Source organism: Polypterus senegalus, chromosome 11 (assembly GCF_016835505.1).
Source record: "Polypterus senegalus isolate Bchr_013 chromosome 11, ASM1683550v1, whole genome shotgun sequence".
In the NCBI taxonomy this organism is placed as follows: Eukaryota; Metazoa; Chordata; class Cladistia; order Polypteriformes; family Polypteridae; genus Polypterus; species Polypterus senegalus.
The window spans coordinates 63,971,311-63,999,003 of NC_053164.1; the positions used below are offsets into that span (position 1 = coordinate 63,971,311).

Consider the following 27,693-nt stretch of genomic DNA (forward strand, 5'->3'; position numbering starts at 1 on the left):
GTTGCAGCACATGAGCTCCTCTTTATCTTCAACTGACCGCTGGTGTGTCGTCCAGTCCTCTCATTTTCTGGCTTGCGTGGTCTTGTCTGTTCATTGTGGTGGGACCACTGTGAATTCTTTGGTGGCTCTGAAGAGTGCTCTTTTGTGAAAACTGCTTGCCACACTCGGAACAGCAAAACGGCTTCTCTCCAGTATGAATCCTTGTGTGTACCAGGAGAGCCTTCTTTAACGAAAACTGTTTGCCGCACTCAGGACAGCAGTACGGCTTCTCTCTAGTGTGAGTGCTTTGGTGGCTCCGAAGATTGCACTTGTGGGAAAACTGCTTGCCGCATTCAGAACAGCAGTATGGCTTCTCTCCCGTATGAATGACTTTGTGCTTCTGAAGGCTGCTCTTCTCAGAAAAACGCTTGCCACATTCAGAACAGCAAAATGGCTTCTCGCCAGTGTGAATTCTTGTGTGAGTCCGAAGGCTGGTGATCTGTCCAAATCGTTTGCCACATTCCGAACAGCTATACAGCTTCTCTCCAGTGTGTATTCTCTTGTGCATCTGAAGAGTCCTGCTTATTGAAAACTGTTTGCCACATTCTGAACAAGAATACGGCTTCTCTCCAGTGTGAAACGTTTTGTGGTTCTGAAGGTCACTTTTGCTAAAGAATCGTTTATCACATTCTGAACAGCAATATGGTTTCTCTCCAGTATGGATGGTTTGGTGCCTCCGAAGATTGGTCATTCGCGAAAACTGTTTGCCACATTCAGAGCAAGAATATGGCTTCACTCCAGTGTGGACCGTTTTATGGTTCTGAAGATCACTGCTGGTACGGAATTGTCTGTCACATTCAGAGCAGCTGTATGGCTTCTCTCCAGTGTGAGTTCTTTTGTGTTTCTTAAGTGTGCTCTTCACAGAGAAGTGTTTACCACATTCGGAACAGCAGTATGGCTTCTCTCCAGTGTGAACTCTGGAGTGGGTGCGAAGATCGGCAAGTCTTGAGAATCGATGGCCACAGTCAGAACAGCCAAACGGCTTCTCGCCGGTGTGCATTTTATTGTGTCCGTAAAGATCACTCTTGCGACAGAAGCGTTTCCCACATTCAGAACAGCTGTATGGCTTCTCCCCGGTGTGAATTCTGGTGTGAATCCGAAGCTTTCTTAAATGTGGAAATTGTTTGCCACATTCAGAACAGCAATGAAGTCTGCCTCCTATATAAATGTGAAAAGGAAAAATAAAAGCTTATTTTCATTCCACTGTCGCGTTATTGGCATTAAAGTCACAAGATTAAATAAATGCTGACTGAAGTAACGTGCAGGCTTTTCAAAGTGTAAGCAATCAGTACACCAAATAGATCACGTGATTGACCCAACTGACAAGGAAACTGGTCTGTTTTGATACAGAACTGCATCATCACTTGACTTCCATAGTCTTACAATATTATTCACATATGTTGATCATTTTATTTAATTAAGGAGGAAAAACGTTACCATGATACTGAAGAGCATTTACTTCATAAAAACTACATAAGCACGATCTCTGCAGAAAAGAAGTCGAAACAGCAAATGAAATGGATCACACGTGATTGACCCGACTGACAAGACTGTTGGTCACATTGATAATGAGAATATAGAAGCTTTCTCAAATGAGGGAAGTGTTTGCCACATTCAGAACAGCAGAAAGGATTTACCTCCTGTATAAAGTTAAAAAGGACCCATTAATTAAGTTCAGTCCACTTTCGCTATTGACATTAAGTCACAAAATTAAATAAATGCTGACTGATGTTATGTGCAGGCTTTTCAAAGGAGAAGCAATCAGTACACAAAATAGATCACGTGATTGACCCAGTTGACAAGATAATTGGTCACATTTTGATACAGAACTGCATCATCATTTGCCTTCCACGATCTTACAATATTATTCATATTTGTTGCTCATTTTATTTAATTAAAGAGGGAAAAATGTTACCAAATCCAGTTACCGTGATAACGAAGAGCGTTTTTTTCCTAAAAAAAAAAATACATGAGCACAGTCTCTGCAGAAAAGAAGTCGAAACAACAAATGAAATGGATTATGCGTGATTGACCCGACTGACAAGACTGTTGGTCGCAAAGATAATGAGATTATAGAAAGTTTCTCAAATGAGGGAAGTGCTTGTCACATTCAGACACAGCAGGAAGGATTTACCTCCTGTTTCAAGTTAAAAAGGACCCATTAATTATTTTCAGTCCACTTTCACTATTGCCATTACGCTACAACATTAAGTAAATGCTGGTTGAAGTTACAGTAGGAACAAGTTTTCTCGAAGCACAAGCAATCTTAGAGATGCACGTGAAAAAGACAACTTGATCACTTCACCTTCTGTATTACGAATACAAGGAGTAGAATCACTGCAGACACGTTTAAACGGTACAGCAAACAGATCACATGTGACTGAGCCAACTGACAAGCCTACGGGTCGCATTGATACTTTCATTACAGAACTGCACCGTCGTAAGTCTGGAAAAATGATTTTTACATTCTATTCATTTTATTCAATTAAAGGAGAAAAAGGCTATAATCTCCATTTATCATGACACTGAAGACTATTTCATTTGTAAAACCAAACGTCACCCACATGCACCTTTAATGATTAGAATGCCCCCACAACTTTGCCCTACATTTAGACGGAAGCCACCAGAATCCAAACGGTACATCAAAATGGCTCATTTAATCACCAGAGCGGTACAAAGGAATGGATAAAGTGACACGGTAACGTACAGGAGCTGCAGGGTCCTGGAAAAAGGTTTAACAGAGGACGAGAACACGCAGGACCACCACAGTTGAGTGTGTCTGCACTCCGAGTGCCAGGTGTAAGCAGGACAGGCCACCTCTGTTTGATACACCAGTACATCATATCATTATAGCAGCCAACACCATGTATTGTCATTTATTTAGTCAATCAAATTGAAATATGCTCTGGGGTCCTTCTGAGAACCCTGAATACAATGAGGGCTGAGGCTGGGTGGTCTCGTGGCCTTAGTACCCTTGCAGATGGCTGTCTGGAGTTTTTTTGTTTTTTTTTCTGTCCTCCCTGGCCATCGGACTTTACTCTTATTCTATGTTAATTAGTGTTCTCTGATTTTAATTCTTACTTTGTCTTTTTTTTCCTCTTTCTTCATCATGTAAAGCACTTTGAGCTCCATTATTTGTATGAAAATGTGCTCTAGAAATAAATGTTGTTGTTGTTGTGCTCATGGATCTAAAATGATGCATCTTTTAACCCTTTTGGCCCCGACATCGCATTACTAGTACGAATATGCAGCCATTTTTGTAAAGCACGGGTGTGTTTGCAGCCGTTGGAACCGAGCGTGCCACTTTTAGAGAGAGGTGCCACTGGCTTTGGGTGCCACCTGGTGGCATACAGTCTACGAAACACAGAAATGAAAACGGGCGCTTCTGTGCACCACGTAGTAAGTAGCTCCATTTTCAATTTTATTTCCTCAAGAAGATGGAAGTATTTGGAAGTTAGTGTATTGTCCCCCCCTCCCATTTTTGAGCATCCTAGACACCCCAAAGGAAGAAGAAGAATAATCCATCCATCCATCCATTATCCAACCTGCTATATCCAAACTACAGGGTCACGGGGGTCTGCTGGAGCCAATCCCAGCCAACAGAGGGTGCAAGGCAGGAAACAAACCCCACCGCAGGGCAAGGAAGAATAATATCTCACAAAATAATTTTTCCCATAAAAACAGAAAATCCAGGACTAAAAGGGTTCATTAGAGCTGGAAACTTTATGCACGCCGAGTCATTTATGATCATTTTGATGAGCATAACGATATTATTATTAGAATTACTACATCTATAGACGCTTTGAAAACCCACACACATCGCTCTAGAAATGCCTTTCTTCCTCGTGCCATACGACTTTTTAAAAAGGAATGTCAGAGATAATGATTAAGGTTTGATACGAGTGTATCCTGTAACAATGTTTGTGTAAATATGCATTGTCAAAGTGTCGTACCTTAACCTGTCGTCTCGATTTGTTTTGTTTCATTTCTTTTTCTCGTTATTAGAGGCATGTTTTCCTGTGTACACCTGACTAAATAAAGACACCTTGAACCTTGAAATATGATCTCCGAATCGCCTAAACTACAGATCAGCACCCTATAGACACACGTGTACACACATCTGCTCCGTGCAGAGTCCAAAATGGGCACATTTTCTCAACACATTTATTATTATGAAATATTAGAGGAGGGAACAGGTTTATTTTTTTTCCAAAATCCAACAATTTCATGAATAGCTTTGCCTCAAAGAAACGCTTCATAAAACATCATTTTCCTGAGTGGGCGGCACAGTGGCGCAGTGGGTAGCGCTGCTGCCTTGCAGTATGGAGACCTGCGTGTGAAGTCTGCATGTCCTCCCCGTGTCTGCGTGGGTTTCCTCCCACAATCCAAAGACATGCAGGTTAGGTGCATTGGCGATCCTAACTTGTCCCTAGCGTGCGTGTATGCGCCCTGCCCGGGGTTTATTTCCTGCCTTGTGCCCTGTGTTGGCTGGGATTGGCTCCTGCAGACCCCTGTGACCCTGTACTTAGGATATAGTGGCTTGGATAGTGGATGGACTTTCCTGAATTCGCATTGTGTGGATTGTACTCGCCACCTTGCCTGCTTTGTCCCGTTATCTGTGTCTGACAGTCACTCTTACTTTTGTAAAAACTGCTCTGTCGTTATGATGTTCAATCCATTTACTCAAATCTAACACTGTAGGAAGACGGGACCCGTCACAGCAGTGTCGGCACAAGGCAGGAACCAAGTTTAAACTGTGTGCCAGTCCATAGCAAGGCAACACACACCGACACTTAATGATATCGGGAGCAAGTGTGCAGACATAACACAAATAAAAATAAATAAACTACGCCCAGTCTGCAGAGGTTTATGGGCCGAATCTAAAAGAATTTAGCAGTCATAAAGAGAAGACGTTTAGTTGTTTCTGTGCGACTTTATTCCTGGCACAAACACTACTTATAGACACAAAACAATAAAAAATGACAATCACGTTCTGCGTTCATATTCTGGACGGGCTCTCCACTCTTGGTTGCTTCTTTGTTTGTTACAGAGACGGGCACCACCTGCGCCCCTTAAAAGGTGTCTTATGTTTCAATTCTTCATTCGTCTTGCTTGCCCATTTCCATCATAATGCCACTCTGTGAGGTGGAGTCTTGCTTGGCAGCATGTGGTGGGCCACAGGTTCACTCATTGGGTGCAACACCGTGTGGCGGACGGCCTGGACACCCCTTTGACACTGGGACCGGGGAAGCAGCCATGGGACGCACAATACGTCCCCCGGGAACATGTGGTGGCAGCCCTCACGGGTTACATCGGGGCCACAGGCGTGGGACTTCAGGGCTCAGACCCGCTGAGCTTCGGCTTGAGCTGCACGGCTAAACAAGCCCACCTGGGCTGGAGTGCAGCCTGAATTAGGTTGATGATCACCTGAAGAACTTCTGGGTGGGCTATGAAAGGAGCCTGCAGCCACTACTCGAGGCGCCAGAGTCGGGACGACTGCCGATTTGTTGTTGTGTGGTGCTTTGTGGGACTGTGCTGTAGCTTAGGGACACGAGGAAAGACATGACATGCCAGCAGAAGGAAATAAATCTTTCTGTTGTTATTGTTAGCTGTGCCGCCATTGTCAGTGTGTGTCAGGTTGGGCACCTATATAGCGCCTTCACTTTTATGAAGTTGCCGGTTTGGAGATTGGGAAGGAGGCATGCCTTGCGATTGGCTGGTTAGCAAGGTGTACTCCCATTGGCTATAAGAATGAAGTCCCCGCCCTTGCTTCACTGTGTCCACGCTCCATTTGGCACCATTTCCAAAAGTCATGTGACCAGGAAACACTGCAAAATGAATGGCATGCTTGCGAGAGGCGCCTTAAATAAACCACTCTGTGCTGTCGAACCTTGAAAGCGGAGTTTTTATCTTGAAATGCATTTTTCGAAAGCGCAAGAAAAGCTTCCAGCACGCCTTGCAAGCACGTGATGCATTTTGCAAAATGTGCTCCAAACAAACCTCCGCTTTCAAGGCGCATGGAGCCGTTGGCAGAAATGCATTCAGAAAGAGGCAGAAGGCAGGGATCACCCCAGAAGGGCAGCGTGAAGGACTCTGCACCTCTTCATCTTCAGTTGTAATAACCGATATGACCAACCGCTTCACGCCGTTACTTCAGGGTGATGTCGATGGAGGTCTCTACTGCGCGGTGTATTACTGGCCTCACGTTGCGTTTAAAGTGGAAATAATCACAGAGGATCATGGCTGTGTTTGTATGCTCAAGCCATACTATGGAGTCAGCAGTGAAGGGAAAAGGAATGGGTGTTGATAACCACTAGTAAACACCAAAGTGACCGAGTTCATTTTAATGGAGTTTAGAGGTACTGTAAAGAAACAGGGGTGTCGATAATGGGACCCGGGGACGCGTACTTCTTTCCCTTTAAAGCGAATAAGGATTGTGGCTTTGAATTGTGAAAGACTTTTTCAGGACTGCATGATGTTTGTAACAAGTAGGATGACTACATGATGCAACAACGGTAACAAATTACAAGGAATGAAAGTCTACTGTACACCAGGGATCTCCAACTCCACTACTGGAGGGCCGCATTGGCTGCAGGTTTTCATTCGAACCATTTTTTTTAATGAGTGACCTGTTTTCGCTGCTAATTAAACTTCTTTGGAATTCATTTGAATTAACTTCCTCTTGAAGATTCAGACCCCTTAACTGTTTCTTCTTCTTTTGGCTTCTCCCGTTAGGGGTTGCCACAGCGGATCATCTTCTTCCATATCTTTCTGTTCTCGTCATCTTGTTCTGTCACCCCCATTACCTGCATGTCCTCTCTCAACACATCCATAAACCTCCTCTTAGGCCTTCCTCTTTTCCTCTTCCCTGGCAGCTTTGTCCTTAGCATCCTTCACCCAGTATACTCAGCCTCTCTCCTCTGCACAAGTCCAAACCAACACAATCTTGCCTCCCAAACTGTCCATCTTGAGCAGACCCTCTAATGTCCTCATTTCTAATCCTGTCCATCCTCGTCACTCCCAATGCAAATCTTAGCATCTTTCACTCCGCCACCTCCAGCTGTGTCTCCTGTGCCACCATCTCCAGCCCATATGACATAGCTGGTCTCACTAACGTCCTGTAGACCTTCCCTTTCACTCTTGCTGATGCCCATCTGTCACAAATCACTCCTGACACTCTTCTCCTTCCACCCACTCCACCCTGCCTGCACTCTTTTTCACTTCTCTTCCACACTCTCCGTTACTCTGTACTGCTGATCCCAAGTATTTAAACTCATCCAACTTAGCCAACTCTACTCCCCTCATCCTCACCATTCCACTGACCTCCCTCTCATTTACACACACATGTATTCTGTCTTGGTGGTCCTACTGACCTTCATTCCTCTACTCTCCCCTCATATCTCCACCACTCCAGGGTCTCCTCTACCTGCTCCCTACTATTGCTACAGATCGCAATGTCATCTGCAGACATCACAGTCCATGGCGACTCCTGTCTAATCTCGTCTGTCAGCCTGTCCATCACCATTGCAAATAAGAAAGGGCTCAGAGCCGATCCCTGATGTAATCCCACCTCCGTCACTCCAATCACAGACCTCACCACGGTCACACTCCCATCGTACATATCCTGTACCACTCTTACGTACTTCTCTGCCCCTCCCGACTTCCTCACACAATACCACAGCTCCTCTCAGTCACCCTGTCATTTGCTTTCTCCAGGTCCACAAAGACCCAATGCAGCTCCTTCTGGCCTTCTCTAAACTTCTCCATCAATAAATTAGAATATCATTGAAAAGTTCATTTATTTCAATAAATCAATTCAAAAAGTGAAACTCCTATATTATATAGATTTATTACACAGAGTGATATATTTCGAGTGTTTATTTCTTTTCATTTTGCTGATTATGGCCTACAGATAATAAACTCAAAATTCAGTATCTCAGAAAATAATTAGAATATTACATAAGACCAATAATAAAAAAAAAAAGATTAATACAGAAATGTTGGCCTACTGAAGAGGCTGTCTATGTAGGCCATCAATACTCGGATGGGGCTCCTTTTGCATGAATGACTGCATCAGTGCGGTGTGGCGTGGATTTGATCAATCAACCTGTGGTACTGCCGAGATGTTATGGAGGCCCAGGATGCTTTGATCACAGCCTTCAGCTCATTTCCATTGCTGGCTCTGCTGTCTCTCATCTTCCTCTTCCTCACAGATTCTCTATGGGGTTTAGCTCAGGTGAGTTTGCTTGCCAATCAAGCCCAGTGATACACACCATGGTCATTAAACCAGGTGTTGGTACTTTTGGCAGTGTGGGCAGGTGCCAAGTCCTGCTAGAAAATGAAATCTCCATAAAGCTGGTCAGCAGAGGGAGGCATGAAGTGCTGTAAAATGTCCCGGTAGACGTCTGGCTGTGCCGACTTTGGACTTGATAAACAGCAGTGGACCAACACCAGCAGATGACATGGCTCCCCAAATCATCACTGACCGTGGAAACTTCCAGCTCCTCGGATTCTGTGCCTCCCCGCTCTAGAACCTTGGATACCAAATGAAATGCAAAATTGACTTTTATCTGAAAAAGAGGACTTTTCCACTCCACTTTCCATCGATATGCTTGGATACAGCACTCTACTCAGCAGGTGGCTTCCCCTCCTTGTGGAGTGGGGGTCTCAATGACGGCCTTCAGCACAACGGTCGAGTCAGCAGTCTGATTGTGTGGCCTACTGAACCAGACGGAGAGACCATTTCAAGGCTCAGGACCCCTTTTGCAGGCGAGTGGAGTGGGACACCAGGGGCCTCATGTATAAACGGTGCGTACGCACAGAAATGTTACGTAAGAACGTTTCCACGTTCAAATCACGATGTATAAAACCAACACTTGCCGTAAAGCCACGGACTTTTCCACGGTACCTCATACTAGTGGTGTGCGATACTATAAGATTTGGTATCGATCCGATACCAAGTAAATACAGGATAAGTATCTCCGATACCGATAGATACTTTTTAATAATTAAGGTGGACGCATCATCAAATTGCTAAAGCTGAATTAATTTTCACTAACTAAGTGTTTTGTGATTTTTTTATTAATTAGTTAAAACCCAGGACAGAATTTAGGCAAAGTAAATAAGCACTTTATTATAAAACACAAGTAACACAAAATGTATTTTCTTAAATAAAGTGCACAAAATTAGAGAACCGCCTTTGAAAAAAATGAATTAGTGGGAATACGATAAATAAAGTACAAAAAGTGTAAACACGCTCAAAGAAATATCCCCCCACCCCCCAGTGCAGAACAGATTAAAGGTTTTTGTTCAGGAACAGAATCGTATTCACATTTTTCGATTTTATTGCACTTTGCCTGGTACTTATCAACTGTCCCGCCTTTGAAAAAATCCTCTCAGCTGGCACTGAGGTTGCAACCACTCCCAGGTGCTTCTTGGCAAGTTTGCTCAAAGAGGGGAATGTTGATGAATTTTTTTTCCCCCCCACCAACATAGTGGATCCTGATCCTGAGGAACTGGCCTCTCTTCGGAGTAGCTGCGCATTTCAATTAGGACTCCAGTGCCAGTTGTCCGATGCTGCCGAGATGCAAGGAGTTCAGCGTCAAATTCTGTCCATAGCCCACCTTTTGCTGCAGGTGTAGATGCAGCAGCCCCTGCAGATGAGCTTGAAGTAGTTGCAGGGGCTGGGGCAGAGCTGGCGGCAAAGCTTGAGCCTGGTGCAGATGATGAAGGTGCTGAGGTCCGACTCACTGACTGCACTTCGGTGACAAGTCGAGCTTTTACAGGTGCAACATTTAAAGAGTCACGGAACCCCAGGTTTTTAAATCGAATGTCCAGGTAGGTGCTGACAATGTTTCAATAGCCTTGAAGCGACGGTGACACTGCACTGACAGCTCAGCAGATAGCTTGCTACCTCTGCGCTCAGAAGTTGCAGTGCTTATCCAGTGGAGTCACCTTTGAAAGTGAAACATGTTTTTCAGTTGACATCTCCCTGGTTGCTTCCTCAAATGGTCTCAGTGCATTGATGGAGAGACTGATGACAGACCATTCTTGCTCCCTTAAGCAAAGTGAGCTCTTTCCAAGGAGACAGAGGACTGTGGTAACTGCCTCCTTTTGCTCAGACATGTAGAATACAGAGTCCCACCTTGTCCCAACTGCTTGAATTAGTTTGTGTTCAGGGAACTTTTGCTGCTTCTGAAGTTCTTTGAGCTTGTCTGCAGCTTTAGTGCTGTGGTGAAAGACAGCAACAATAGCACTGTTTTTTTTTTTGCTGAATCTCAAACAAGCCAGGGTGAGCCTTGAGAGTCTTTCACCACCAAATTCAAAGTGTGTGCAAAACATGGGTAGTGTGCCCAACCTGCTCTGCGCACAGCAGCAACCATGTTGGCGCAATTATCGATTACAACAGCCGGAATCTTGTCTGTTATGCCCCATTCTTCCAAGAGTCTGGTTAACTGTGAACAAATAAATATTGTCTGCAGTGCGTTGTCCAGGAACACAACACGTTTCTAGCACATATGCCAGCGTTTGTCAGTTTGTATCTATGATGTGGCGTGAGACTGTTAAATAGGACTCTGTGGCTCTTGATGTCCACATGTCAGTTGTAAGCACAACGTTGTCCACACAACTCAATTTCTTTCTGACCTTAGAGCAGCATTCTTCATAAAGAGCTTTTAGTTTCCCCTCCATTAAAGATTTTCTACTTGGAATTTTGTACTGCGGGTCAAGTGTCCTCACAAAATTTCTGAAGCCATCATCTTCCACCATGGAAAGAGGTTGCAGGTCCTTCACTATCGTTTCTGCAAGGCCCCTCGTAATATCCATTGCTCTTGGGGAATCGGCTCAGTGAAATAATAAAATAATTAAATGTTTAGCACATCTTGTACTCATCACAAAATGGTAAATATATGCAATCAAATCTGAGCTCTATTATATTCAGTGTATTTGTTTCAATTCCAGTAAATGTATTCACTTTTATAACATGTGGCAATTGACATATGACTCGGGCGCCAACGTGACTGGCAGCCTTTCCAGCAGCTCCGTGTATGGCTTTATCTTTCTACCTTTTTTTTCTCTATTTTTCTCTATTTCACGGTTAACTCCTACCACTTTCTTTTATGTGGAATCATTCTCTAGACACTTTTTACTACTTTTGTGAATTTCTTGGGATTATTAAAGTATCTGTCAGGCAACCGGTGCGCCGTGGAATTTTCTAGGGGCGCCGTGAAAACTTTTGTAAAATATTTAAAATTGCTAGTGTTTTTGAACTTTTGGTTGATTAAAAAGAATGTTTTTATGTTGAAAAAACAGATAACGGTTAATCAGATTGTTGAATAAACGAATGTATTTATTTTGAATGTAAGTTAAAATTTTCGCTGTTTACCATCCATCATAATATCAACACCAGCGGTGTCGAAAACACATCTCGTTAGACTTAAAAAGTCTCGTCGTTAGAAGATCTCGCTCACTGTATGGATAGAAGAAGGCGGAGCAAATATAGAACGAGAAAATACGAACGCTACATTTCGGCTCTTGCCGACGAGAGAGTATCACTGTAGCTGCAGCTCTCGCCACTTAATCGTCTGAGTATTACTATGGAAAACTTTACCTTATTTTCACTCTGACACCGCAGATCAACACAGTAAACTTTGTAAACTCAGTGACCTTTTCCAGTTCTTTGTGGTGAAAAACATTTTGTTGTGACACAAGCATTTGATACTTCCTTGTAATTTAATTCTCAATGATTATCACTCGCTTTTTATTTACGGTAATTTTAATTAAACTTTATCTAGAAAAATTCATACATAGTTAATTCTCGTCACAACTTTATTTATGGGCAGACCCTCTGGTGCACCGCAAAAGAAAATTTTTGGACTTGGTGCGCCGCATTTTGAAAAAGGTTGCCTTTCACTGATCTATGGGATAATATTGTATCAAATAACACATTCATTTTGATTCATTAATCACAGAAAAAAGAATGAATTAAAACCGTGGTTCTGTTCACGGTGACTGGTCATTTAAACCCAAACTATTTATCTATTTGACCCTGGATATTCTCTGCCAATGTCCGCTGCCTCAGGGTTGGGGGTCTGCTTCTGTCGGGGCCAGGTTGTCTTGGACTTATCACCTCCTCTCTCCGTTGCTGTAGCTCTGCATATTCTTTTGAAAGATTTCTCATATGCTTGCATAAATTAGTTGAAAATAAAACCACACACCACTTCTTTCTCTCTGCCATAATTTCTCACGCTCCATATTGTGTATGTGCGCGTGCACGTGAGCCTGTTTGCTTGCCTGGCGCCGCCGAGTCACGTGACGGTACATCATCAAAACACAAGACAGAGGAGGAGCAAAGCCTGCTCCACGCTGTGACAGACGTGAGAGCAGTAATGATTACCCAGACAGCCGCACTGCAATCAGGAGAGAAACTGAAACTAACCTATCGATGCCATTCAATGGTATTGATCAATACCGACATTATTATCGATATTATCGATACTTGGATCGATCCGCCCACCACTACCTCATACCCTGTCGTACGCAAGTTCTCTGCTCGGTTTTGCAGACTGGCAGCACCCAGCATCAAAGCAGTGCTACTGTTCCTGTGTGGTTAACCTTTTCTTAGATCCACATCCACAATGGCGGCTTTATCAAATACACTGAAATTAACTTCATATCGTTCATAAACGTAAGGCAGCGGATTGTAATCAACCTGTAACAATATAATGGTGCACAGAATGACCAAACTATTCCACTGGCATGGCTGCTTTAGCGTTGCTAGAGGACCTCGTAAATGGAAGGATTAGAAGAGAACGCGTATTCCAAGATCAAACCGATTTCTTGGCACATGATGATGACTGGCTTCTAAGTCGGTTTAGATTTCCAAGAGCGATCTTCTTGGTGCTGTGTGCTGAACCGGTGCCGGCTTTACAAAGGAAGACTTTGAGGAATTGTGCTCTACCTGCTCCTTCGCAAGTTTTGTCCACTCTCGGGTTTTTAGCCACAGGAGCTTTTCAGCGTGAACTGGCTGACCGATCCGGTATTTCTCAGTCATCACTGAGTCGTGCCATGCCAGCTGTATGGGACGGTATTATCCACTTGTCAAGCAGATATACAAGATATCCGTACACTACGGTTGAACAGGCAAACATCAAAGCGCAATTTGCAGCAATGTCCGGTTTTCCCAATGTAATCGGAGCGGTCGACTGCACACACATTGCTATAAAGGCAGCGTCACAGAATGAATTTGTTTATGTGAATAGAAAGCATTTTCACTCTATTAATGTGCAAGTCATCAGTGATGCCAAAATGTGCCTCACTAATGTTGTTGCGAGATGGCCTGGCTCAACTCATGATTCATTCATCCTGAGAAAAAGTAGTGTGGGGAACAAACTTGAAAATGGTGCTGTGCGTGATGGCTGGCTTCTCTTTTAGATAAGACGCTTATTACCTTTTGGTTACAGTTGTACATTATCTGTACGATGTAACCATATAACACGATTAAGACTGGTGGAGTGCTGCACTATAGTCCACAGAAAGTGTGCCGCATCATGCAAGCATGTAGCATTCTACAGAATACTAGCCACCACGCCCCGCATAATTATTTATTGATGGGTGGACACTTCCTGAAAGACACAGTTGTCCAAATAGGGTGGGTTTGAGGATATGACTGTAAGTGAATGAAAAGATGGAACTCTGGAGAGAGCAACATACTGTACAAATTGTCCGTGACTGATAACTGGTTTTGGCAGATACAGGCATATATTTTTGAAAGTTTGTCACTGTGCCTTATTAATTGTCACTGCAAAGGCTAATCTAACATGAAATTGTCTGCGTGTAAAAGTAAAACGCAAATTTGAATCTGATGGGGTCAGGGAAATCCGGGGAATAAGGACCGTTTGTGAGGTAGCAGCTGCGATAATTTTACACAATGCTGGGAACAGTCAGTCTAGTGCCATTACAGAGACTTCTTGTTGGCATGAGGTTTCTGAGAAGCATGACGACTGAACCAATTTTAATTTTGAGTTTATGTGGAGGCATGCCAGTGGGAGTAAGCCTATTAAGAAATTCTTTGGGGAATGAAAGTTGATCTGCGGGATCGTCTGGTGAAAGTTACTTCGTCGGTAGGGATAAGTTTCAGTACTTGTCCATTAAGGTGTAGCGAGTCTTCGTTGGTGACACTTAATACAGCTCGCATACCGAGTTGTTCCAGAGTGACAGTTGAGAAGTCGATGCCTCGAGAGCGAGAGTGGATGCGGGAGGAGGGTTAGAGTTGGTGGGCAGGGCTCTGTCGTGCGTTCCCCATGGTCGGGCGACTTGGTCGATTATATATATATATATATATATATATATATATATATATATATATATAGAAAAGCAGCTGGAACCAAAAAGAACAATGAAAAGTCAACGTGGCTCAGAGGTGCATGAGGACTATAGCACAGACGAAAGCGACTGAGGCTGTGTTTGGTGAGGTGTTGCGTGCGGGCACATAAGCAGGCAGTGCGCATGCCTCGAGAGCGAGAGTGGACGTGGGAGGAGAGTTAGAGTTGGCAGTTGGGGTTCTGTCACGCGTATCCCATGGTCGGGCGACTTATATATAACTCATTCGTAACTTGCACGTACCTGAAGAGATGCAGTATGATGAACCTCACCCTGGACCACCAAATGATCAGCCACACCGGACAGCATTACAATGTCGAATGAATGTAATTAACAGAATGTAAAAACAGGTAAGCAGATGCATCGTTTATTTTTTCACCAAATCAGTTAATTTTTCTCTGATGTCACACAATACGGCTTTGATACTTCTTAGTTCATTGGGCACATCTCTCACCGCATCCACTAATGAATTTTGTGATTCTAAGACTGCATCAGTGAGCACACGGCCAGATGATTGCCCACCAGTTTCCGAGGCAGGGGTGTGTGAGCAGCCAGCACCCGAAGATGTGGTCGGCACAGAAGCAGCACCATCATCGCCCAGAACCATGTCCTCCTCATTTCGGTCAGCTTTTGTACTATTGTCTAGAAGTAAACAAACATTAATTAATACCTGATTGTTTGTCTTATTACTCATGCAAATTATTTACACGAGTATGGATCATGGTAATCAAAAAAAGAAACAAAAACTCACCGGCACCTGCGGTGATTGGTCAGAATCTCCCTCACTTGCTGGTAAAATGCCGACAATGAATGTGTCGCCAAGAACTGCTGCAACTTGCTGCTCAAATGGCGTGAGCTCCGGGAGTTCAGTACCTCCTCCAGTGGAGCCAACATGAAGACGATGAGCTGCCACTCTCCTTTTCACGGCAACTTTGATGTCTGACCACTTCTTTTTTAATTCGCTCACAGTACAATCTTCTGCTCCGGCACTCTTGACTGCATCCGCCACTCCATCAATTTCCTTTAGTTGCCAATGCCACTTCCTAAGTTGACAAATGAAACATTTTTCCTGGCCTCTATTTCAGCTAGCAGGACCTACATTTCTCATTCGCTGAAGGTCCCCCGCCCACCGTACTTCCACCATTGTCTTTCTAAAGCGCTGAAGGTAAGGGGATGTTTATATTGATTTGCATATTCAAAGAAGCGTAATTCTGGGAGGAGTTGGGGTGGGGCAGCAGGCGCGTGCACGTGCGTTCATTTCCACGCTGACCGGGATTTATGTAGCGGGAGAACGTGGAAGTTGGCGAATGCATCTGGATGTTTCTGTGCGTAAGCACATTTCGGCTTTTGTGCTTGCGTCATTTTATAGTGCGAATTCTACGCACAGTGTTATGCATGACGCCCCAGGAGTCTATAATATGGACCTTTGTCACAATATTCTAATTTTCTTTGCCATAATCAGCAAAATGAAAAGAAATAAACGCTTGACATGGATCACTCGGCGTGTAACGAATCTATACAACAAATCACATTACTGAAATAGAATATCATCGAAAAGTTCATTTAATTTATTGAGATGCACCTGTATAGTTTCTAATACTAATTCAATGCATAGCCAGCACATATAAAAAGATACAGATTTGTGAAGGTACACAGAAAACAAGACAGATAACGATAAACAGAAACAGAAAGCAACGACAGCTGAACTACTGCCAGTTCACAACGGAGGAGACAAAGGCAGAGTCCTGGGGACCTCACTCAACTGGCCACCTACCCCCTCCAGGCCATTTTTATTGTAGAGTCTGTGCTGGTCCAGCCAATCAGGCGACAGTAAAACAGCAGCTCATACCGCCCTGCTAGCTGTGGGGCGCTATATAAAAAGAGAAAAAACCAAATGTATTTAACATTAATGTCTTAAAACTTTGTAATGAATCTGATTGCATAGATACACCCCCGTCAATGTCCAGATAGTCAGTGGTGGTCTCTCACATGTCTGTGGTCTTAGCGTGGATAATCTGAGTGTAGTCTGCATGTTCTCCCTGCAACTTCTCGGGCCCACAGATTCCGTTCCATGCTCAAAGACTCTAAAAATGGCCCTGCATTATTTGAGTGAGGAAGAGTGTACATAAAGAAAAGGGCAAGCGGGTAACTGAATACCCCGTCTTTTCTTAAAAAAACAGAATCATCAAAGCCGACGAGGAATCAAAAGAGAGGCAGTAGGCAGAAGGTCAAAAATGACCTCTTATTTGTATAAAAGACACCCCCAATGCCCATGCAGTCAGCGGTGGTCTCTCACAAGTCGATGGTCTTTGAATGGATTCAGCGTGAACTCTGCACGTTGTCCTTGTGGGTCTTCTCAGGCCCACAGGATTTCCTGTGGAATCAAAAATGTCCCAGCATTAGCGAAGGACGACGAGTGTGTATATAAACAGGAGGGAGCTCAGGTAAATGAATACATCGTTAAAAAAAAGAGAAGCCCAAGAAAGAAAGCAAGTATGCTATGAAAGAAAAGCCCACTTAATAACGAGAAGTGGAAAGCACAATGCCCTCTTAAACGTTCTCTTAACCGAATGTAGCAGATATGATTCAAGTGTTAGCCCTCAAACTTTCCAGCCACCTCTGTCTGTCTGTCTGTCTGCAGCTGGATCATTCCAATCACATCTGGAGTCGTTAGTTAGGACTGTTGGGGTGGGAAATGACAATTAATCGAGATACGCCCTGTGCTTGATCTGACAAGGTGGTGGGCCGAGACTGAGCACTACGCTTCTCAGCGCGAACATCCGGCTCCATCTTTCATCCCTACTTTAGCAGTCCATCAACTCTCTTATGATCCGCAATAACTCTCTTTACATGCCCATCTAAGAGTGGTCTGAGTTTGGCCTCGAATGTGCCAAGGGTTCACAAGAGGGTGGACATGGTCTATGCACAATGGCAGGGCTTAGGGTCTCCTCTTAAAGTTCTATTGTCACAGAATGCACTGCCATTCTCCTCTGCACCACACTACCCTCGAACACAACAGCACTAAACAAGGAAGCATTAGAGGAGACGGTCAACAAAACTGAGCAAACTACAACACCACAACCCAACCCAGGCCTGAACTCACACGCAGATCGATAAAGTCGGTTCATTTTAAGGTCAAGCTTTTCTTGGAGAACAGGCTGTCAGGACTTACACACATTTACAACTACTGTGTAATGCAGGGGTTGGCAACCTGTGGCACACGCAACGATTTTCGAATGAGTTGAAATATAGTAAAAATAAATAAATAAATATATATAAAAATCTTGTTCTCTTTTCGGCTGCTCCAATTAGTGGTCACCACGGCGGATCCTCTTCTTCTACCTCATCCTGTACTCGTCATCTTGTTCTGTCACCCCCATCACCTGCATGTCCTCTCACACCACATCCACAAACTTTCTCTTAGGCCTTCCTCTTTTCCTCTTCCCTGGCAGCTCTATCTTTAGTATCCTTCTCCCAATATACCCCTCATCTCTCCTCTGCACATGTCCACACCAACGCAATCTCGCCTCTCTGACTTTGTCTCCCAACCGTCCAACTTGAGCTGACCCTCTAATGTCCTCATTTCTAATCCTGTCCATCCTCGTCACACCCAATGCAAATCTTAATGTCTTAAGAACTCTGCTACCTTCAGCTCGATAGATAGATAGATAGATAGATAGATAGATAGATAGATAGATAGATAGATAGATAGAGTTGTGTTTGAAAGTTTGTGAACCCTTCAGAATTCTCTATATTTCTGCATAAATGTGACCTAAAACATCATCAGATTTTCACTCAAGTCCTAAAAGTAGATAAAGAGAAACCAGTTAAACAAATGAGACACAAATATTATACTTGGTCATTTATTTATTGAGGAAAATGATCAAAAATTACATATTTGTGAGTGGCAGACGTATGTGAACCTCACTGATGATCAGTTAGTTTGAAGGTGAAATTCGAGTCAATGGGATGCCAATCAGGTGTGAGTGGGCACCCTGTGTTATTTAAAGAACAGGATCTATCAAAGTCTGCTCTTCACCACACAGGTCTGTGGAAGTGTATCATGGCACCAATAAAGGAGATTTCTGAGTACCTCACAAAAAGAGTTGTTGATGCTCATCAGGCTGGAAAAGGTTACAAAACCATCTCTAAAGAGTTTGGACTCCACCAATCCACAGTCAGAAGGAAATTCAAGACTATTGTTACCCTCCCCAAGAGTGGTCGACCAAAAAAAGATCACTCCAAGAGCAAGGCACACATGTAATAGTCGGCGAGGTCACAAAGGACCCCAAGGTAACTTCTAAGTAACTGAAGGCCTCTCTCACATTGGTTGATATTGATGTTCATGAGTCCACCATCAGGAGAACACTAAACAACAATGGTGTGCATGGCAGGGTTGTGAGGAGAAAGCCACTGCTCTCCAAAAAAAACATCGCTGCTCATCTGCAGTTTGCTAAAGATCACATGGACAAACCAGAAGGCTATTGGAAGAATGTTTTGTGGACGGATGAGACCAAAATAGAACATTCTGGTTTAAATGAAAAGTGTTATGTTTGGAGAAAGGAAAACACTGCATTTCAGCATAAGAACCTTATCCCATCTGTGAAAAATGGTGGTGGGAGTATCATGGTTTGGGCCTGTTCTGCTGCATCTGGGCCAGGACGGCTTGCCTTCATTGATGGAACAATGAATTCTGAATTATATCAGAGAATTCTAAAGGAGAATGTCAGGACATCTGACCATGAACTGAATCACTCAAGAGAAGGTGGGTCATGCAGCAAGACAACGACCTTAAGCACACAAGTCATTCTACCAAAGAATGGTTAAAGAAGAATAAAGTGAATGTTCTGGAATGGCCAAGTCAAAGTCCTGACCTTAATCCAATCGAAATGTTGTGGAAGGACCTGAAGCGAGCAGTTCATGTGAGGAAACCCACCAACATCCCAGAGTTGAAGCTGTTCTGGACGGAGGAATGGGAGAAAATTCCTCAAAGCCGGTGTGCAGGAATGAGCAAAAGTTACCGGAAACGTTTAGTAAGGGGGGTCACAGCAGATACTGAAAGCAAAGGGTCACATACTTTAGACACTCACAGATATGTAATATTCGATCATTTTCCTTAATAAATAAATGACCAAGTCTAATATTTGTGTCTCATTTGTTTAAATGGTTTCTCTTTATCTACTTTTAGAACTTGAGTGAAAATCTGATGATGTTTTAGGTCATATTTATGCAGAAATATCGAAAATTCTAAAGGGTTCACAAACTTTCAAGCACAACTGTAGATAGGAAAGGCGCTATATGATATGTAGATAAATAGATAAGAAAGGCATTATATAATAGACAGACAGACAGAATGAAGCACATGTAAATGGAAACCATGTGTTCAGTGCAAGCCGTCTTCGTTATTATTGAGTAATATGCTGCCCTAAAATGCCTCACAGAAGACAAACACATGAAGTTTGCTCTTTTCAAGACTTTTTGCAAATGAATATGGACTTGTACAACAACAAAAGGATCGTGCTGCGTGTGCGTTATGCTGCGAGAGTGTCGTCCATCAAGTGTACAAAGAGGACATCATCAAACAAACATCAGTCCACACTTAAACACTCTGATGAGAAGAGTGAAGCTCTAAAAAGGGCCGTTTCAGGCTTTAAGAAACAAACTACTTCTGTTAGTCAAATAATTGGAACCAAAAATAAAGCTGCCAAATGTACTTATACAAAATAAATTGACAAAAAACCATTATCTTCATATATGATCCTATATATTTTAAAATGTTGAATGAGTAATAATATAAGATCTGGTTATAATGGGCTTCAAAAGTACATCTCTCTGTATAAAAGCCAAAAACAGCTGACTCACTCATCATGAGATCTCCTGAACCACGAGGACTTGAAATTTGGAATGGAGGTTACCCTCGGCCCATAGGTGCTCGCTAAGAAATGGTTGTAAATATTCTGTCTGTATGTCTGTCCGCGTTTCACGAGAGAATTACTTAACTATTTCAGATCTGGTTGTTTTCTATAAATTTGCTTGAACTTTCCGGTCGATTGTGCGACTTCTCATCGTGCGAAGTACCAGACTTAGTTTGTGGTATTGATGCATTTACACAAATTCAACAGAGTGTCTATGGGCCGACAGCAGGGTGGGGTGTGGGGGGTCATTCACTCACCAGTCTCTGTTGGAGTTGGTCTACCTCACGCCACGTGTTGGAGGTTAGCTAGCGATACCAGTTTGTTCAGCAGACATTATCATCTACAGATTGTTAAGGAGTAACGTTTGACGTTTTTGAGAGAGAGAGAGAGATCAGAGCTCCGTGTGTTTTAGAGGGTAGCTGCCGATTGTCAGATTTCCCCTCAGAGCTGAACACGATCAGATACAGTGCCAACGTCTATTGATCTTTAAAGTTTGTCCCGTTTCGTTACTATGTGGGCGCAGCCATGGGGTACAGCTAGTACATATATATATATACTAGCAAAATACCCGCGCTTTGCAGCGGAGAAGTAGTGTGTTAAAGAAGCAATGAAAAAGAAAAGGAAACATTTTGAAAATAACGTAACCTGATTGTCAATGTAATTGTTTTGTCACTGTTGTGAGTGATGAGTGTTGCTGTCATATATATATATATATATATATATATATATATATAAAAAATATAAATATATATATATATTTACACACACACACAAACATATATATATATACATATCTATACATATACACACAAATACATATATATATACATATATACACACACACATATATAAACATATATACATATACATACATATCTACATATATACACACACAGCTATTTCAGTATCAGTGCAATACGCTGCTTGTTAAAACGGATAACTCCCGCTCTTACGCAAGTCTGCGTGGATATTATGAACTATCGTATTTGTTCAAGTTCTATTTAAATTTTAAATAGAAGGAATTTTTATTTAGTCGACAGAAATATCTTTGGTAGGAATGGTAAAAACAGACAGGAATATTATTCGTGAATAAATCAACTCAAACCTTAAACAACTTATAATATTTTGCTCTCCATAAAAATATATCCTGTCAAAATTATACAAATTCAAATATGAACATGCTGCATAACAAAACCTGGAAATATAAATAAAATGTGTTCCTTTCAGCAATAACAAATCAAATCATTCAGTTGTCTTTGCTCATATGGCATTTTAGAGCTGGACGCCTGGCATCTTTTTGGCAACAGTTCGTTTCTGTTTGGTGTGAGGTTCTGTGTTGTGGAGATTCTCAGGATGGATTGCAGGTGCTCATCAGTGAGGCGACTCCTGTGTGCTGTTTTGTTAGTCTTTATCACTGAGAAGAGCTTCTCACACAGATATGTGCTACCAACCATGCACAAGGTTCGAGCCGCATGTAGACGGACTTTTTTTGTTCTTCAAAGTCACCAAAGCGCGTGCAAACTCAGTGCGCCAGTTTATCAGCAAAGTGCGATTTGGGAACACCGTAGTGACGACTTGGTTTAACATTACTTGGCAACAGGGAAAGTGGGGCAAGGTGCACTGGTGCATTTGTGTCTCCCATAAAAGCAGCTTCACTTGAAATCACTTTGTGATTGTGCACGGGTAAAACGTCCGCTGAAGTGTCAGATTCTTATTTAATTATTCTGCTTTCTGTATCTTCTGCATTGCATTCAGGTCTTCAGGTTACCCTGATGTTTTGTCTCATAGTGCCGCCTTAGATTAAATTCTGTAATTACAGCCACATTAGCTCCACAAATGAGACACACGGGTTCAGTAAACATATACTCAGCCTCCCATCGGTTTTAAAGGCTCTATTTTCAGAATCAACTTTTCTCTCAGCATCGTGAGCTAGCTTCGCAATAACTTGCAGCATCATAAGCTAGACTTGATTAACGCGTAAGTGTTGGCAAGGCAGCTGAAGCGCTGCATTATGGGATCTGTAGTTTATTGTGTTACCAGCGCTTCATATACCCGGCTTTAATAACAATAATACAGTATATAAAATGATCTCGGGCCGGATATAATTACACGCTGGGCGGATGTGGCCCGCGCCCTTGAGTTTGACACATATGGACTAAATAGAACTTGAAAAGATATATTTTTTCAAATGTGATCGCAATTCAGATAGAGTTGACGCAAGACTACAGCCTGCATGCCTCAATAAGTCATCCTCCCTCGCTCTTACTTTTTACCGCTCATCTAATGAATACACTGAGTATGGCTTTACCAAAACAATCATTGATGGAATAAAGTATCCATTATTCGAGTATGTAGATCGGATATATATATACATATATATATACCCGCGATCGCAGCGAGAAGTAGTGTGTTAAAAAGCTAGAAAAGAAAAGGGAACATTTTAAAAATAACGTAACATGACTGTCAATATACAGTATTTGTTTTGTGAGTGTTACTGAGTGTTGCTGTCATCAAGGATTTGATTATCATTATTTCTTTCAATCAGGTTCGATTTGTAGGATGTGTTGTGTTCAAGTTACATTCCGTGTTTGTCAATCGCTGTAAAGATGACAGGTTTCATTCATCGATTCGCTTCTTACTGCATCAATAAACAGCTCGCCTTCTTCTTTATCTGAGACCTGACACACTGCATGCACGGTTTTTTTACACTGTCTTCCTTTAGCGGACATTGACTTTTTCCAACGTGTGCTTTGTTTCCGCAGTAGCTGGATTTATGAATATGCTTTATGTATCAGACGCTTCATATTTTTGCTGCCTTTTCAATTGTGTAATTCGGTTTTGTTCAGCTCTTTGGAACTGTTGCTTTTATCTGTGCACTGCGCCAGTTCACGGAGCCGCCGTGTACATGCATCGAAGGTTCCCAGCTGTGCTGGTGCCATCTCGCTATGTCCATGGCTGTATTTAATGTTACCTTAGTCCTGGCACTTAAAACTTTCTCTCGCAGTTTCGCTGAGTTTGTGTCAAACACCACCCTGACCATCTCATGTTCCTCTCCATAAGCACAGTCCTTCACCCGTGAATATTTAGTGGCAGTTTGCTATTGGATTGCCGCTGACAGACGGCCTTATATGGGCAGGCACTAAATTACAAACGCCAGCGACAGCCTGTCTATGAACTTAATTTAAAGTGTAGGTTTACATCGTGCTTTGTTTCCGAAGTAGCAGAACTCATGAATATGGTTGTATATGTCACTCGCTCGCTTCTTATTGTTTCGCTGCCTTCTCAATTATATAATGCATGTTTTCTTCAGCGCTTTTTGAGGTCTTCCTGGTTTTCTATGTGCTGCGTGATTACGGGGAGGCGTGATGATGTCACACTAAACTCCGCCCCACGGCGTTGAAGCTCATCTCCATTACAGTAAATGGAGAAAAACTGCTTCCAGTTATGACCCTTACGCGTAGAATTTCGATATAAAACCTGCCCAACTTTTGTAAGGAAGCTGTAAGGAATCAACCTGCCAAATTTCAGCCTTCTACCTACACGGGAAGTTGGAGAATTAGTGATGAGTGAGTGAGTGAGTGAGTGAGTGAGGGCTTTGCCTTTTATTAGTATAGATAACAAAACTGGTAGAATTATGTTGGCCTGCAGAATAACATGGTAACACAGGGTTGGCACGACATCGCTGAAAGGTTGCTGATCCTTGCAATAACGCATTGCCATGACTTCATAAACCACAGAACATTTTAACACAAATGTACAAACATTCAAAAACTCTTTAGGTTTAACATAACAAAAGTTTAAAAAATGAACCTCAAAGGCTAGCATAAGCATAACATGGCACTGCCCTTTATGCTGGTAAAAGAAACATGGGCAGCTGTCAATGGAATAGACGGGGGAAAAAAAATAAATCCTCCAGACAAACAAATGGCTCTAGAGAAGGTTTATGGTCAAGATTAAGAGAGCAAAACGCAGTTCTGATGATCCCCTAACTGAGCCCCAAAACCACCCAAACTCCTCCTCACCCCCAAAACGAGACATTCATGGAGGTCATAAATGATTAGTGGGCAGCAAGTAGAGGAATGTCAATACGCTACTGGATCCCAGAATCTCTGGTGTTATTTTAAAGGATAAGATCAGTATTTTACGTCAAAGTGGTGACTGCTTCACAAACATGGCATACATGCCACGTGACACTGTGCCCTAAATTTAAGTGCTTTCGATACATTTAATAAAAAAATATATATATAAAAAAAAAAACGTATCTTGCCCACTTTAGCAGTTTACAGTGGAGGGTGGGTATGGGGGCCTACCAAATACATCCATTTTCAAGTACTGATCCACACCTTCTGCGTTTCCAATGCATGTTTATGACAACACAAGTGATCTGAAAATAATCATTTCATCGCATATTCTTCTTACTATTTTTTGGTGGTAAGTAGTACAAGGGTGTTGTACTGTGTTAGCCATTATGGATGCAACTAGCAGTGTAAGCCCGTGCTGCTCCTAGAAACCATGGATTCTGACACTTCAATCAATCACATCGGTTGTGTATTAGCGTGTAAGCAAGTTTCTCTCTCCTCTGTGGTTTCGTTTTGCCGATGTGCTCGTCTCGCGTGTGTATTACCGGCTAAGCGAGTTTCACTTTGGTGACAGAGTCGCTTCCTTTAAGCTTCATGGTGTAGCCTTGCACTTCTGGCCCAGACAGACAGACACTTCACCGCGTAGACGTTTACGTACAAGACAAGCTGTGTAAGCCCGTGGGTCCTAGAAACTATTAAAATCGTCAGAAAAAAGAAAACTGAAACGCAGAGATGTCAGGTAACTGAAAGGAACTCCTCAGGGCATCTGTCTCCTAGGAGGATTCGTTTTGCCGATGTACTCAACTCGCTTGTACATTAGCAGCAGGCGGTAAAGTAAAAGGGATAACGTTTTGCCAATGTTAGCGGCTAAGCGACTTTGTCTTTCTTGTGAGGTTTCGTTTTGCTGACGTGCTCAACTCGCTAGCGTTATTAGCGGCTAAGCGAGCTTTCTGTCTCCTCGTAGACATTTAAACAGAAGATGAGAAGTCAAGCAAAATTACCCCTTTTATCGAGTAACTAAAAAAGATTACAATATGCAAGCTTTCGAGGCAACTCAGGCCCCTTCGTCAGGCAGGATGTGCCAGAGTTGAAAATTGTAATCTTTTTAGTTACTCGATAAAATGGGTCACTTCTCGTGGTAAGGATATGTTTTCTCTTCACTTGTGACTTCTCATGTAAATACAGAAGTAAATCAAAAAAACTATCCACGTGGCATGAAGAGTTTAATACGAGGTGTTGTGTTGGGAGGAAAGCAGCGCCGCTCCAACCCAGGAGGGTGAAAGGCTGTTGTGCAGGGAGACTAAGTGCTGAGCGGTCACACGTCTCTTAAAATGCCTCAATCTCATAATATTGGTATTCTTTTATTAAAATAATTGAAACGTATAAACTAGTTTAGAACTTGTGTGGGTAATCACAAGACAGAGATCAATATTTGACCATCTTGGAATGAAAAATGGATACATTTACTAGGCTTTGCTCTGTGCCACATAGACTGCAAAGTAAAACACCAGTGTGGGCAAATATAGAACTATATCTCTGTACATCTCTCTCTCTATCTATCTATCTATATATCTGTCAATATATCTACAGGGTGGGCCATAAGTTTCTATAAATGTGGATTTTAACATTTTTTATATTTCAGATACCCTAAAAATTGCGTTTCAATAAAGAGCAACTAATTGAAATCATATGGATGGCCCACTTGATCTTTATCTTTGGTGGCATTTGAAGGCCATGGTGTATCAGGAAAAGATCCTGCTATATCCTAACTACAGGGTCACGGGGGGTCTGCTGGAGCCAATCCCAGCTCACACAGGGTGCAAGGCAGGAAACAAACCCCGGACAGGGCGCCAGCCCACCGCAGCCAGGGAAAGATAGGAAACATAAATCATCTTAGGGAACGTATCACCAACGCCATTACCAGCATAACTCCGGCTGTGCTAGTACGTGTTCATCAGCAGTGGCGGACACAATGGCAGTTATGTGGAGCATATTATATAAATAAAAATGGTTTTTACATTTCCAATGTATGTAAAGTTATGGCCCACCCTGTATGTATGTCTCTCTAATTATATATATATATATATATAATTGTTCAAATACTTCTGTGCAGCAGTGCAATACAAATAAATTCTGTTCATAATCATACAATGTGATCTCCTGAATTTTTTTTTTTTACATTCTGTCTCTCACAGTGGGATTGCACCTACAATGTGAATTTCAGACCCCTCCATGACAAATGTTCAAATACTTATGCTCCTCACTGTATCTCTATCTACACACACACAGACACTAGAGGGCGCTGCCCCTGCTCTCTTCACTTCACTTTCATTCGTTTTTAATTTCTTGATATTTGCCACTAATAAAGCCGTAGTGAATGAGTTATCTCCCATCCCATCATTTAAAAGCCTGTACAGCAGCTGTCCTTTTGTCTCAGGGGACGTTAATGTGTCTGAGAAAATCATGTTTCAACCCAAGATTTTATTTTTATTATAATAGAGATATATAATCTCTCTCTACATACAGAAAGAGATTAGTTATGGAACACAAATGGATATAAAGCAGGTTTCTGAATTGAAAAATACCAAGCTTATCCTTTAATAGACATCTTAACTGCCCAGAAACAGTCCATATTACAATTTCCAAGTCCATTATTTACTTACAAAAACCTTTCCCCAGTTTTCACAATAAAATATAAAACCTAACAACATGTTCAAGTTTCTTATAAAAAGTACAGGTTTGCCTCTTCAGTCCAATACCACTCACTATAAAATGTAAATGTTATGTAATTTTTTATTTTACACTTACTTTTTCCAGACCAACTTGATGATGACGGTTGTTCTTGCGCAGTTCCAACAGATGGCGTGTCCTCAGTCCTCTCGGTGTCAGACCGTAATGACTCAGACATCACCTTGAAGTCAACACGATCAGAACTTGCGTGTGTCTCGATGCTGACCGATGTCTCCTCAGCCTCTTCTTTAAGGCCCACGGTTACCAGTTCATAATCTTCATCCTTAATGCACAGACTCTCCTGTTCACGACGAACAGACTCTTCATCACAGTCCTCCTCCTTAATACTCACACTCCTTAACTCCATTGTATTTATGTCGGCCTCACAGGACTCCTCTTTCACCTCCATGTCGGTGTTAACATTAAATGGCAGCCGCTTCTTTCCAACTGTTGAAAGAACAGAATTTAATTCCATCAAGAAGGCACCATTCAGATCTTAAAACGCTTCCGTTTCTTTCAGTGCCCCTTCAAGAGGCTGGCATTATGTTTGT

General features: G+C 42.4%; 1 protein-coding gene across 1 annotated transcript in view; it reads right to left on the reverse strand.

The window, feature by feature from the left end:
- LOC120538561 (zinc finger protein 721-like) overlaps positions 1 to 27,693 on the reverse strand; it is an 83,662-nt gene that overhangs the window by 51,744 nt on the left and 4,225 nt on the right. Inside the window, exons 2-3 of the mRNA XM_039767957.1 lie at positions 27,221 to 27,589; positions 32 to 1,197 (exon numbers count right to left, since the gene is read on the reverse strand). Coding sequence (XP_039623891.1) covers positions 32 to 1,197; positions 27,221 to 27,551 — 1,497 coding nt within the window. The 5' untranslated portion in view covers positions 27,552 to 27,589. The remainder of the gene's footprint in view (positions 1 to 31; positions 1,198 to 27,220; positions 27,590 to 27,693) is intronic.